This window comes from Gobio gobio, assembly GCF_949357685.1.
Source record: "Gobio gobio genome assembly, chromosome: 1".
NCBI classification, from domain to species: domain Eukaryota; kingdom Metazoa; phylum Chordata; class Actinopteri; order Cypriniformes; family Gobionidae; genus Gobio; species Gobio gobio.
In genome coordinates, this window is record NC_137097.1 from 80,164,205 (window position 1) to 80,177,918 (window position 13,714).

Here is a 13,714-nt window from a genome sequence, read left to right on the forward strand (position 1 = left end):
TCTTAACTACAAAATTTTAGGCTGTTCCTCACATAAAGCTATTGTATGTATTTTGAAGACTCGAAATACAGTACCTCAACTGCCCAACTAAATGAAACACTGATCTTCATAATGGTGACCAAACATTTTCAATAAAACATCTAAACCTCTGTTAATTCTCAATATGAGCTTCTAGAAATGTCTTTCAGGGTTGGAGCCAAACTCTGCAGGACAGCGACTCTCAACATTTGCATTTAGTCATTTAGAAGACACTTTTATCCAAAGCGATTTACAAATGAGAGCAAAAGAAGCAACTAGAACAGTCAAGGGCAACAATATGCAAGTGCTGTAACAAGTCTCAGTTATCTAGCACAGAACACATAGGACAGATATATATATATATATATATATATATATATATATATATATATATATATATATATATATATATATATATATATATATATATATATAATGTCAAAAATGAAGAACAATGCTTCCAAAGATTCAACAAGGACAGCAGGTTGTTCATTCATTTTTGCTGCATTGTTTAGAAAGTAAAGTTTAGATTGCTGGAGCTCAGGCAGTGAGAATGGCTTCAACAGCTGAAGATGATTATATTGTGTGTCCTGTGTGTCATGAAATCTTCAAGACTCCTGTTATTTTATAATTTATTATTATTATTTTATAGTGTCTTCAGCAGTTCTGGAGAACCAAGGACACCCAGGAGTGTCCCGTCTGTAGGAGATCCTCACAACATCAACCTCCAATAAATCTGGCATTAAAGAGCTTGTGCGAGTCGTACATGAAGGAGAGAATTGAGAGGAACTCATCAGAGGAGATCTCGCAATTCAGAGTTTATATCCCACTATTCTGACTCGTTTTCACACAATTCCGAGTTTATATCCCATTTTCTCGCCATTCCGAGTTTATATCCCACAATTCTGACTCGTTTTTTTGCCATTCCGATTTTATATCCCACAATTCTGACTCGTTTTCTCGCCATTCCTAGTTTATATCCCACAATCCTGACTCGTTTTCTCGCCATTCTGAGTTTATATCCCACAATTCTGACTCGTTTTCTCGCCATTCTGAGTTTATATCCCACAATTCTGACTCGTTTTCTCGCCATTCTGAGTTTATATCCTATTTTCTCACCATTCCGATTTTATATCCCACAATTCTGACTCGCTTTCTCGCCATTCCGAGTTTACATCCCACAATTCTGACTCGTTTTTCTCTCTATTCCGAGTTTATATCCCACAATTCTGACTCGTTTTCTCGCCATTCCGAGTTTATATCCCACAATTCTGACTCGTTTTCTCGCCATTCTGAGTTTATATCCCACAATTCTGACTCGTTTTCTTGCCATTCCGAGTTTATATCCCACAATTCTGACTTGTTTTCTCGCCATTCCGAGTTTATATCCTATTTTCTCACCATTCCGATTTTATATCCCACAATTCTGACTCGTTTTCTCTCTATTCCGAGTTTATATCCCACAATTCTGACTCGTTTTCTCACCATTCCTAGTTTATATCCCACAATTCTGACTCGTTTTCTCGCCATTCCGAGTTTACATCCTCCAATTCTGACTTGTTTTCTCGCCATTCCGAGTTTATATCCCACAATTCTGACTCGTTTTCTCGTCATTCCGAGTTTATATCCCACAATTCTGACTCATTTTTTGCCATTCCGAGTTTATATCCCACAATTCTGACTCGTTTTTTTGCCATTCCGAGTTTATATCCCACAATTCTGACTCATTTTTTGACATTCCGAGTTTATATCCCACAATTCTGACTCGTTTTCTCACCATTCCGAGTTTATATCCCACAATTCTGACTCGTTTTTTTGCCATTCCGAGTTTATATCCCACAATTCTGACTCGTTTTCTCTCTATTCTGAGTTTATATCCCACAATTCTGACTCGTTTTCTCGCCATTCCCAGTTTATATCCCACAATTCTGACTCGTTCTCTTACGAGAGGTTCTCTCGTATTGCGTAAGTTCCTTACGCTACGGGAAAGTATTCTTTCTTCGAGATTTCTGAAAAACCCAAAATTATCCTTAATTTTGTAACATTGTCAACGCAGTGCGGCAGCCTGGCAGACCATAGCAGGCTATTCCAGCGTGCTATTGGCTGCTCTGCTGGCAACTGCAGCAGCCTATCGGTGAGCCCGCGTGACGTGGCGACCAATGAGGGCGCTTCGCGCCCACCTGGCTTCATTTGCCTACAGGTGGGGCGTGGCCACGTGTATATAAGCAGGGCTCACGGGCTGCATATTCGATTTTCTTTTCTTCAGCGAAGCCCTTCGCATCGCTGGATCTGGAACCCGCCGCCGTGACTGCGCAGACAAGCAAGCAGAGGACAGCGCCTGAGGAAGCCGGCAGCATCGCGCCACCTTCAGCCTTCCGTGCCTGCTCTGCTATCCGGCAGCCCCATATCCTTTTACGCTCAAAGTGTTGTCGCCGCTGCGTCACACTTTTCACAAAAAGAGCCGAGCGTTGATACAAATGTCTCGTTCCACCTGCGGCTCGTGTCACGCGCAGCTCAGCTCCGGGGACCGCCATGTGATCTGCGCTCTCTGCCTGGGCCGTGATCACGCCGCCGCCGCACTCCACGCTGGCGGATGCCAAGAGTGCGAAGAACTGACGATGTCGACCCTGCGGGCTCGACTCGTCCTGTTCGAAGATGATATCCCTCCAGTCCCTGCCACGCCGCGCAAGAAGAAGCGCCGCTCGCAGCGGACTCCGGAGCTCGCAGAGAGAAGCTCGCCGGAACCTTTCCCGCCCGCTTCACTCTCGCCTTCCCCGCCCCCACCCCAGGCCGCCATTTCTGTTGCCGCCTCCGGGGATGAGGCGGATGCGGCCGCGGAACGCGCCGACAGCTGCTCCATCATGGCTTCCGACAGCGAGGACTGGTCTTCCGCGTCCTCTTCAGTCCGGGGCTCCGGACGCTCTCGAGCGGGTGAGGACGCCGAACTCTTGCGCCTTCTCACCCGGGCTGTCGAGCAGCTAGGCCTCGAATGGGCCCCGCCCAAGGTGGCAGCGCCGAACCGACTTGACGGATGCTTCCTAAACAGTCGCCGCCGTGCGCCCACCTCCAGGACTGCACCCTTTTTGCCGGAGCTTCACGAGGAGCTCGCAAAGTCCTGGAATGCGCCATTCTCCGCGAGGGTCTCGTCTCAGGCTTCTTCGACGCTCTCACAAGTTGACGGCGCGGCTGAGAAAGGCTACAACGCTATCCCTCCGGTGGAAGAGGCGGTCGCAGCGCACCTTTGCCCGCCTTCTGGTTGGCGCTCAAAGGCTGCCCTCCCGTCTAAGGCCTGCAGAGTGACGTCATCGCTGATCGGCCGCGCTTTCGCTGCCTCCGGTCAAGCTGCGTCCGCTCTACACTCTATGGCCGTGCTGCAAATCCTCCAAGCTAATCTCCTCCGCGACATGGACGAGAAATGCTGTGACGCTGAGTTAATCACGGATTTGCGAAGCGCGACGGATCTCTCCCTTCGCGCCACCAAGACCGCAGCACAGGCCCTCGGACGCTCTATGGCCTCCCTCACGGTAGCTGAGCGCCACCTCTGGCTCACGCTCGCGGACATGCGAGAAACAGAGCGCGCGGCCTTCCTAAACGCCCCGCTCTCTCCGTCTGGGCTTTTCGGACCAGCGGTCAAGGGGATCGTCGACCGTTTCTCCGAAGTGCAGAAAACGACGCAGGCCATGAACCTTTTCCTGCCTCGACGCCCCGGCGCTAGCAATAGCTCCGCTGCTCGCCGTCCTCGTGACCAGCCAGCAACGAGCTCCGCGCAGCGCCCAGCGCGGCCCCCTTCGTCTCAGAGAAGACCGAGCGGCCGCCCCAGATCGCGCTCTTCCAGCCGTGGTAAGCCGCCTCCACCTCGGGGCCCCCGGCCTAGGATCACGCTGAAGCCCGAGCCTCCAAAGTCCTCCTAGCAAGAGGCGAGAAACGACGGTTAAGTCCCGCCGCGGCCGGACCACCGTCAAAACTCTTTTTCCTGTCAGCCCCCACCACTGTGGCTGCTGCAGATGGATTTCACGCAGCCAACGAGCCGGCAAAAATGCCTTCTCGCCTGTCAACAACCGCCGTTTTTACGGCGAACCAGAGAAATCACAAAAGTTGCATTATTTCTGGTCGCACGGCTCGCGCCGTATGTGTTTCAAATGCAGTAAATGTGCCCACTTTTCTGTGTTCACCCCTGCACACAAGCACTATAAACCCTGTGTCCCCCACTCACATAAAGCGGCCACCGGCCGCTCGAGTGCTAGAGTTAGGTCACGGACCAGTGCTAGAGTTAGGTAACCAAAAATAAAGCTTCAACTTCTGATGATTGTAAACAGCACAGCAGTAATGACTTTATGAACTTCTTCACATGTAAGATTGATAATATTAGGAAAATTTTTTTAACCATGCAGCCGTCTAATACAGCATCACATCAGACAGAGCATTGTAGTGTCACTGAGGAAAAATTACACTCATTCACTGCTATAGGAGAAGAAGAATTGGCTAAACTCGTTAAATCATCAAAATCGACAACATGTATGCTCGACCCTATACCAACTAGGCTATTAAAAGAGATGCTACCAGAGGTCATAGATCCTCTTCTTAATATCATTAATTCATCTTTGTCATTAGGATATGTACCGAAAACTTTTAAGTTGGCAATTATTAAACCACTTATTAAAAAACCGCAACTTGATCCTACAGATTTAGTCAATTATAGACCAATCTCAAATCTACCCTTTCTGTCAAAAATACTTGAAAAGGCAGTGTCTTCACAATTATGTTCCTTTTTAGAAAGAAATGGTATCTGTGAGGATTTCCAGTCAGGATTTAGACCGTATCATAGCACTGAGACTGCTCTCGTCAGAGTTACAAATGATTTGCTCTTATCATCCGATCGTGGCTGCATCTCTCTATTAGTGTTACTCGATCTTAGCGCTGCATTTGATACTATCGACCACAACATTCTTTTGAATAGACTCGAAAATTATGTAGGTATTAGTGGAATTGCATTATCATGGTTTAAATCATACCTATGCGACCGTTATCAGTTTGTAGTAGTAAATGAAGATATGTCACACCGATCGCAAGTTCAGTATGGAGTACCGCAAGGCTCAGTGCTAGGACCGCTACTCTTCACCCTGTACATGCTACCACTGGGAGATATCATTAGGAAGCATGGCGTTAGTTTTCATTGTTATGCTGACGATACTCAGCTCTATATTTCTTCACGCCCTAAAGAAACTTACCAATTCACAAGATTAACGGAATGCATAGCTGATATAAAACATTGGATGACTGGTAATTTCCTGCAACTCAATTCAGAAAAAACTGAATTTTTAATTATTGGACAAAAAAGCTCCACAAGTAGTAACCTAGAATACTGTCTAACACTTGATGGCTGTTCTGTCAAGTCCTCGTCGTCAGTGAGGAACCTGGGTGTGCTCTTTGATACCAATCTTTCGTTTGAAAGCCACGTTTCTAGCATCTGTAAAACTGCTTTCTACCATCTTAAAAATATATCTAAATTACGGCACATGCTCTCAATGCAAAATGCTGAACAGTTAGTTCATGCGTTCATGACCTCAAGGTTAGATTATTGTAATGCTCTACTGGGTGGTTGCCCTGCTCGCTTAATAAATAAACTCCAGCTGGTCCAAAACGCAGCAGCTCGAGTTCTTACTAGAACCAGGAAGTATGACCATATTAGCCCAGTTCTGTCAACACTGCACTGGCTGCCTATTAAATATCGCATAAATTTTAAAATCTTACTTATTACTTACAAAGCACTAAATGGTTTAGCTCCCCAATACTTGAGCGAGCTCTTAACATATTATACTCCATCACGTCTACTGCGGTCTCAAAATTCTGGCCAGTTGATCATACCGAGAATATCCAAATCAACTGCAGGCGGTCGATCGTTTTCCTATTTAGCACCTAAACTCTGGAATAGTCTTCCTAACATTGTTCGGGAAGCAGACACACTCTGTCAGTTTAAATCTAGACTAAAAACACATCTCTTTACTGTGGCATACACATAAAACACTTTTTCAATGAAATGATTGTTAGGCTGCATTAACTAGGTCATCCGGAACCGGGAACACTTCCCATAACACCTGATGTACTCGTTACATCATCAGAAGAATGGCATCTACGCTAATGTTAGTCTCTCTGTTTTATCCCGAGGTTTACTGCAGTCAGCCGGATCCGGGCCGTATCCAGATCAGATGGTGGACCTGCGCCCAGAGAAGACCAACACAGGACCCCGAAGTGTCTGGGAGACCGTGATTAGACTCCCCCTGAAACTGCCTCATCGACACGGCATCTCAATAAACCCGTCTCCTGCGTGTTGCCTCCGATCAATCGAATATTGCACTTTAATAATTATTTAATCAACATCATCCTCAATAAACCCGTCTCCAGCATGTTGCCCCCGGTCCCTCGAATATTCTGATCTATTATGACCTCCGAGCTGTAAAACTGCCTGAATAATAATAATAATACGCTGTTTGTTAATTGACCAGAGGAGAACTGGCACCCCGACTGAGCCTGGTTTCTCCCAAGGTTTATTTTTCTCCATTAGGTCACCTAATGGGGTTTTGGTTTCCTTGCCACTGTTGCCTCTGGCTTGGCGTGCTCAGTTGGGGACACTAAATTTTTCAACTAAACATCGAAATACAACTAAATAATAAACTAAATTAACCATTTAAACTAAATTAATGATCAAATTATTGATCTAAAGCCCACACTGTCACTGTATGATACTTGAAATTTTTCCAGAATGGCTATACAGCTGAATAAAATTATGCTGCATTATTTTCCTGTTTAATACTGTAAAGCTGCTTTGAAACAATCTACATTGTTAAAAGCGCTATATAAATAAAGTTGACTTGACTTGACGTGTCCGCTTGTTTGCGTCCACGACTAACCACCACACGCGCTGTCACACAGCCACTCTTAACCGGTCATGTTCCACGCGTAAGAGTTGTGCCCGCTCAAACGCGCTCACACATTTTCGCGAACATTATGCCTCAGGCGCCACGCGCCACGCCACACACCATTTATTTTCCGCCCAGGGTGGCCGGAGCGATGAGTGTAGGGCCGCACACAAGCCACTCCCCGCTCGAAGCGGCAGAGATGCAGTGTGTAGGGCGGCCAGCCATCGCGAGCGATCGGCTGGCCCACAGCACAGAGAGCGCGCGCTCTGCGCCCGCCCCTCCTATACGGGCCGTCAAACCCGCGAAGCGCGGCGTTTCGAGCCCGGAGGCCGTTCTATCCCGTGTGGCGCACGCGAGAGCGTGGGAAGCCATTCCAGGTGTATCAGAATGGGTGCTGAAAACAGTGAAGCACGGCTACACTCTGCAGTTCGCTCGCCGCCCTCCGCGCTTCTGTGCGCGTACAGAGACGAGAGTGAGCGAGGAAGTAGCACATCTACTTCGAGCAGAAATAGCCACGCTGCTGTGCAAAGGGGCTATAGAACCGGTTCCCCACTCTATGAGCGAGTCAGGCTTTTACAGCCGGTATTTTCTCGTGCCAAAAAGGGATGGGTCGCTCAGACCGATTCTGGATCTGAGGCGTCTGAACAAAGCTCTTATGAAAAGATCGTTCAAGATGCTCACGACCAAGCAGATCCTCGCGCATATTCGCCCGAGAGACTGGCTAATCTCCCTAGATTTGAAAGATGCATATTTTCAAATCAAGATAACGCCGCGTCACAGGCCATTCTTACGATTCGCCTTCGACGGCCAGGCTTATCAATACACCGTCCTTCCGTTCGGCCTGTCACTAGCACCCCGTACATTTACGAAGTGCATGGACGCGGCCCTCGCTCCTCTGAGAAATCGAGGGATGCGAGTATTGAACTATCTGGACGATTGGCTCATCCTGGCGCAGTCGGAGGCCGAGCTCCTCGCCCACAGGGCAATGCTGCTCAGCCATCTGGACAGCCTAGGGCTCACGGTCAATTGGACCAAGAGCTCAATAGTGCCCACGCAATCAACCTCATTTCTGGGTTTGAATCTGGACACTGTGGCAATGTCAGCCCGCCTGTCACCCCATCGCGCGCGCCAAGTTCGGCGCATGGCTGCGTATTTTCGGCCAGGCAAAATCGCACCTCTCAAGCTGTTTCAGAGGATGCTGGGACGTATGGCCTCAGCTGCAGCTGTGCTCCAGCTGGGCTTAATGCGCATGCGCCCGCTGCAATGCTGGTTAAACGCCCGAGTGCCTCACAGGGCCTGGGCGTCCGGTGGCTTCAGGATCAGAGTGACTCAGGGCTGCGTGTCAGCCCTAGAGCCCTGGTTAGTAGCCGACTGGTACCAGAGGGGAGTGACGATGGGAGCCATCTCACACCGCAAGGTCATCTCGACGGACGCCTCCACCACGGGTTGGGGCGCCGTTTTCGAGGGCAGATCAGCCTCGGGCCTTTGGTCGAGCGAGGAAAAACTCCTACACATAAACTGTTTGGAGATGATAGCGGTAGAGAACGCGCTCAAGCAGTTTCTCCCGCTTATACGAGGACACCATGTGTTAGTCCGGTCGGACAACACCACAGTGGTGTCCTACGTGAACCGGCAGGGCGGTGTCAGGTCCAGAGGTCTGGGCAATCTGACAGAACGCCTGCTCGTGTGGGCACACAGCTCGCTGCGCTCGTTGAGAGCTGCGCACGTGCCGGGCCACCTCAATGTGGGCCCGGACAAGCTGTCCAGGGGCCTCATTCTCCCAGGAGAATGGTCCCTGCACCCCCAGACAGTCCAGCTGGTATGGCGCCTGTTCGGCAGAGCGGAGCTCGACCTCTTTGCAACAAAAGAGAACGCCCGCTGCCCGACGTTTCTGTCCAAAAGCGAGGATGCGCTGTCCCAAACTTGGCCCAGCCTCCCGCTGTATGCTTTCCCGCTGATCTCCCTATTGCCCCAGGTCATAGCGAAAATCAGGGAAACGCGCCGTCCGGTGCTCCTTATAGCACCGCGCTGGGAGAACCAGATTTGGTACCCAGAGCTGGTGAAGCTGTCGCACTCACCCCCCTGGCCAGTTCCGCTGAGAGCAGACCTTCTCTCTCAAGCAGGAGGCTCAGTTTGGCATCCCCATCCAGAGCGATGGTCTCTGCATGTATGGGTGACCAACGGATACCCGTTGACCTGCCCGAAGGGGTTATGAACACGATTTCACACTCTAGAGCCCCCTCGACGAGGCGGTTATATAGTTCTAAGTGGTCGGTGTTCACTGAGTGGTGTGTTTCCAAGGGATTGGACCCACAGCAATGTGGGGTCCAGCGGGTGCTCTCCTTCCTCCAAGAGCTTTTGGAATTGGGCAGGTCCCCTTCCACGCTCAAAGTGTATGTGGCGGCTATAGCAGCGTTCGCTCAGACGACGCTAGGTAGCACGCTAGGAAGGAACGAGCTCATCGTCCGTTTCCTCAGAGGAGCCAGACGGATGAATCCCCCGCGGCCCCCGTCGGTTCCTATATGGGATCTGGCCTTGGTCCTAGAGGCCCTGAAGGCTCACCCTTTTGAACCGCTCGAGACTGTGGAACCAAGGTTCCTTTCGCTGAAAACCACGTTTCTGATAGCTCTGGCTTCAGTGAAACGCGTGGGGGATCTACACGCGCTCTCAGTGAGCCCGACGTGTATGGAGTTCGGTCCTAATGACTCTAAGGTCATTCTCAGACCGAGGCATGGTTATGTCCCCAAAGCGATCGGCACTCCCTTCAGGGCGCAGATTATCTCCCTCTCGGCTCTGCCAGCATCCGATGAGGGGGACGGTGGCAATTTCCTCTGCCCTGTCAGGGCATTGAGGGTTTATGTCACACGCTCCGCCGCCTTCAGGCGTTCTGAGCAGCTATTTGTTTCGTTTGGTGGGCGCACTAAAGGTCTCGCCTCCTCGAAACAGACCCTGTCCAGGTGGATAGTGGACGCGATTGCAACTGCATACGCTTCCAAACACCTGCAGTGCCCGCTAGGTGTCAGAGCACACTCCACCAGAGGCATGGCCTCTTCGTGGGCTTGGGCCAGAGGGATTTCCATCCACGATATCTGTATGGCGGCAGGCTGGGCCTCCCCGTCTACGTTCGTGAGATTTTACAATCTGGAAGTTCCTGCCTTACAGGCGAAAGTGTTATCAGTTCAATAGGGCCGTTGGTTCTGCCCAGTGATTCTGCGCAGACATAGCTCACATACTGGTAGTAAGTTCGGTACTAGGCTCATGTGAATTTGAAGGAGACCGGCGGTGCCGTTCCCTCATTTACGAGACGAGCTGTTGTGAGTTTGAAGGTGACCGGCGGTGCCGTTACCTCACTCATATAACAAGATATTGTGAATTTGAAGGCGACCGGCGTTGCCGCTCCCTCATTCATGAGACAAGGTGTGGTGAATTTTGAAGGAGACCGGCAGGTGCCGTTCCCTCATTCATGGGACAGGGTGTTGTAACCACCCGTCGTAAACCACCCGTCAGTTCGAATGAAGTGTCTGTATATGTGGTGGCCCGTTTTTTCTTTACCGGCCACCCTGCCCGAGCAGTGTTATGGTCCTCGGTTCCCTGGGATACATATGCTGTATGCGAGGCGCGCACGGCGTTGACAATATGTTCCCGTAGCGTAAGGAACTTACGCAATACGAGAGAACCTCTCGTAAGAGAACGATACTCGGTTACTTAACGTAACCTCGGTTCTCTCTAGAAGAGGGAACGAGTATTGCGTTCCTTGCCGTGCGCCCCGCTGGCTTTTACGCTTCAGAACTAAGAAAACCGAATATGCAGCCCGTGAGCCCTGCTTATATACACGTGGCCACGCCCCACCTGTAGGCAAATGAAGCCAGGTGGGCGCGAAGCGCCCTCATTGGTCGCCACGTCACGCGGGCTCACCGATAGGCTGCTGCAGTTGCCAGCAGAGCAGCCAATAGCACGCTGGAATAGCCTGCTATGGTCTGCCAGGCTGCCGCACTGCGTTGACAATGTTACAAAATTAAGGATAATTTTGGGTTTTTCAGAAATCTCGAAGAAAGAATACTTTCCCGTAGCGTAAGGAACTTACGCAATACTCGTTCCCTCTTCTAGAGAGAACCGAGGTTACGTTAAGTAACCGAGTATCGTTTTCTTGCCATTCCGAGTTTACATCCCACAACTCTGACTCGTTTTTTTGCCATTCCAAGTTTATAGCCCACAATTCTGACTCGTTTTCTCTCTATTCCAAGTTTATATCCCACAATTCTGACTCGTTTTCTCGCCATTCCGAGTTTATATCCCACTATTCTGACTCGTTTTCTCACCATTCCGAGTTTATATCCCACAATTCTGACTCGTTTTCTTGCCATTCCGAGTTTATATCCCACAATTCTGACTCGTTTTCTCACCATTCCGAGTTTATGTCCCACAATTCTGACTCGTTTTCTCACCATTCTGAGTTTATATCCCACAATTCTGACTCGTTTTCTCGCCATTCCGAGTTTATATCCCACAATTCTGACTCGTTTTCTCGCCATTCCTAGTTTAGATCCCACAATTCTGACTCGTTTTCTCGCCATTCTGAGTTTATATCCCACAATTCTGACTCGTTTTCTCGCCATTCTGAGTTTATATCCTATTTTCTCACCATTCCCGATTTTATATCCCACAATTCTGACTCGCTTTCTCACCATTCTGAGTTTATATCCCACAATTCTGACTCGTTTTCTCGCCATTCTGAGTTTATATCCCACAATTCTGACTCGTTTTCTCGCCATTCTGAGTTTATATCCTATTTTCTCACCATTCCCGATTTTATATCCCACAATTCTGACTCGTTTTCTCACCATTCCGAGTTTATATCCCACAATTCTGACTCGTTTTCTCACCATTCTGAGTTTATATCCCACAATTCTGACTCGTTTTCTCTCTATTCCGAGTTTATATCCCACAATTCTGACTCGTTGTCTTGCCATTCCGAGTTTACATCCCACAATTCTGATTTGTTTTCTCAGACGAGCCACAGAAACGATGAATCTGATGTCAGTGTGAATGCGATTCTGTGAGGATTCGATTCACTTTCTCCGGGGTTTAAATGATCGTGACGCTTTCACACAGGCTCCATCGATCTGGTCATGTGACTGCTATTGGTATAAGTCTGTACAGCATCCGTGGGAGATTATTACTGACAGATTTAATAAAGTTTATTCAACAAACACTTGTTGATTCTCAGTTAATTCGTGCTCTCGACTACCAATCAAGGACCTTTTCAAGACTTTCCACACAAAAAAAATAGTAGGGAAAAGAACATGCAGGAATTCGCTACAGGAAAAAACAACAGGAAGAGGGGGTGTAACTGCAACAGGGACGAGGAGAACAAAAACGAGACTAAAGCTGAGTAAGATGATGGCATTATAAACTACTGCAGATATATTTTGAGATTGTTTTCATGATGTGAATCTCGTATGTTTTCTGTGAAGCATTTCGACGGACATGTGATCAGTCAGATAGAGTGAAGATGGCGACGGGTCCAGCTGCAGATTCTGGTAAGAGACCGTCTGTTGACACTGTGTACATTAGGGATAGTTTAGTTTAGACTGGTGTGAAAATTTAACCATAAGCAGTTCATTTTGGCTTGCAATTGACTTCTGGGTAATGTTTTGTTTAAATAAAAGTTAGGGAAATGCCTCTGCTAAAACATCAACTGTAATGGTTTTAGTAGTGGGAGAGATTCACATTAAACATAGTGTGTCTGTGTGTGTGGAGAACGAGCGAAAACGAGCAGTTTCTACAGTATTTGAGCATGAGAAAATGTGTTTATAAACCAGATGAGTAGCAATGCCCCACAAACCAATAGAAAACTGAAAACTCATAAGCTTAACATATTAAGACAGTGGTATTAGTAAAGACCAACTTTGATGGATAGTTTATTAATAGGCAAGCAGATGTATCCAGAATATGAACATATTAATTGTGCTCTTTATAATGGTTAGACGCTAGAATGAGACGCTCTAGTAAGTGTGCATGGCTACGTCACACAAAGTCACAACACGGAAATACTGTTGCATTGCTAATCTTATATTAACTAGCTTTCTATTGTAAGAGTGGCCAGGTGTTCAGGCTGGAGGGTTACCGAACGACTAAAGAAACGTTATCAGAAATATGGAAGAAAACTGTACATTTCTTGTCTATTTCCACCCACTGCAACTTATACCAACGACGGAAATAAGTGCAGTTACAATAGCAAAATATGTGGGAGAGCGTTGCTATAATGTGACTATATTGTATTGCAATAGGGAGCACTTCAAAGTCAATACCAAATCAAAACTAGTTAGCACAGTATTCGTAATAGAAAGGATTTAATGACAAAATCTGGTTATGGTTACACTTAAAATTGCTTCAAAATGGATGTATGAGATTATACAATTATACCATTAATCGTACACAACATGAATAAAATGTTACCTGAGGGATAGAGAGAGAGAGAGAAAGGGGAAGAGAGCAAAGAAGAGAAGCCCCAATGACCTCAAGAGCCAGAGAAAAAGAGAGAGAGCAACAGTTCCAATCTTCTTTTATCCCTTTCCCTGACCATGTGACTGAAACCAAATGTATTCATTTAAACTGACCAATCAGACCAAACTTCCCCCACTGTAAAGGTGTGACACATGTGGCCTACAGGCCTCTCTGTTGTCTTCCAGATTGCCCTTCTGATAAGGAATGTGGGTTGACAACAGTAAAGCAAATTTCTTTGTTGGATATCAAATATCCTTGATTATTTTCAATTC

The 13,714-nt window shown here is 47.8% G+C and overlaps 1 protein-coding gene across 2 annotated transcripts in view; it reads left to right on the plus strand.

Annotated features, from left to right (window-relative positions):
* Window positions 1-12,045: 12,045 nt before the first annotated feature.
* Window positions 12,046-13,714, plus strand: part of LOC307133643 (GTPase IMAP family member 8-like) — an 89,428-nt gene continuing 87,759 nt past the window's right edge. The window contains exons 1-2 of one of the 2 annotated variants that reach the window (XM_079828786.1): window positions 12,046-12,327; window positions 12,410-12,475. In XM_079828786.1, coding sequence (XP_079684912.1) covers window positions 12,448-12,475 — 28 coding nt within the window. In that variant the 5' untranslated portion in view covers window positions 12,046-12,327; window positions 12,410-12,447. Of the gene's footprint in view, window positions 12,476-13,714 lie in introns of both variants that reach the window. The other variant, XM_079828787.1, reaches the window with a different exon arrangement.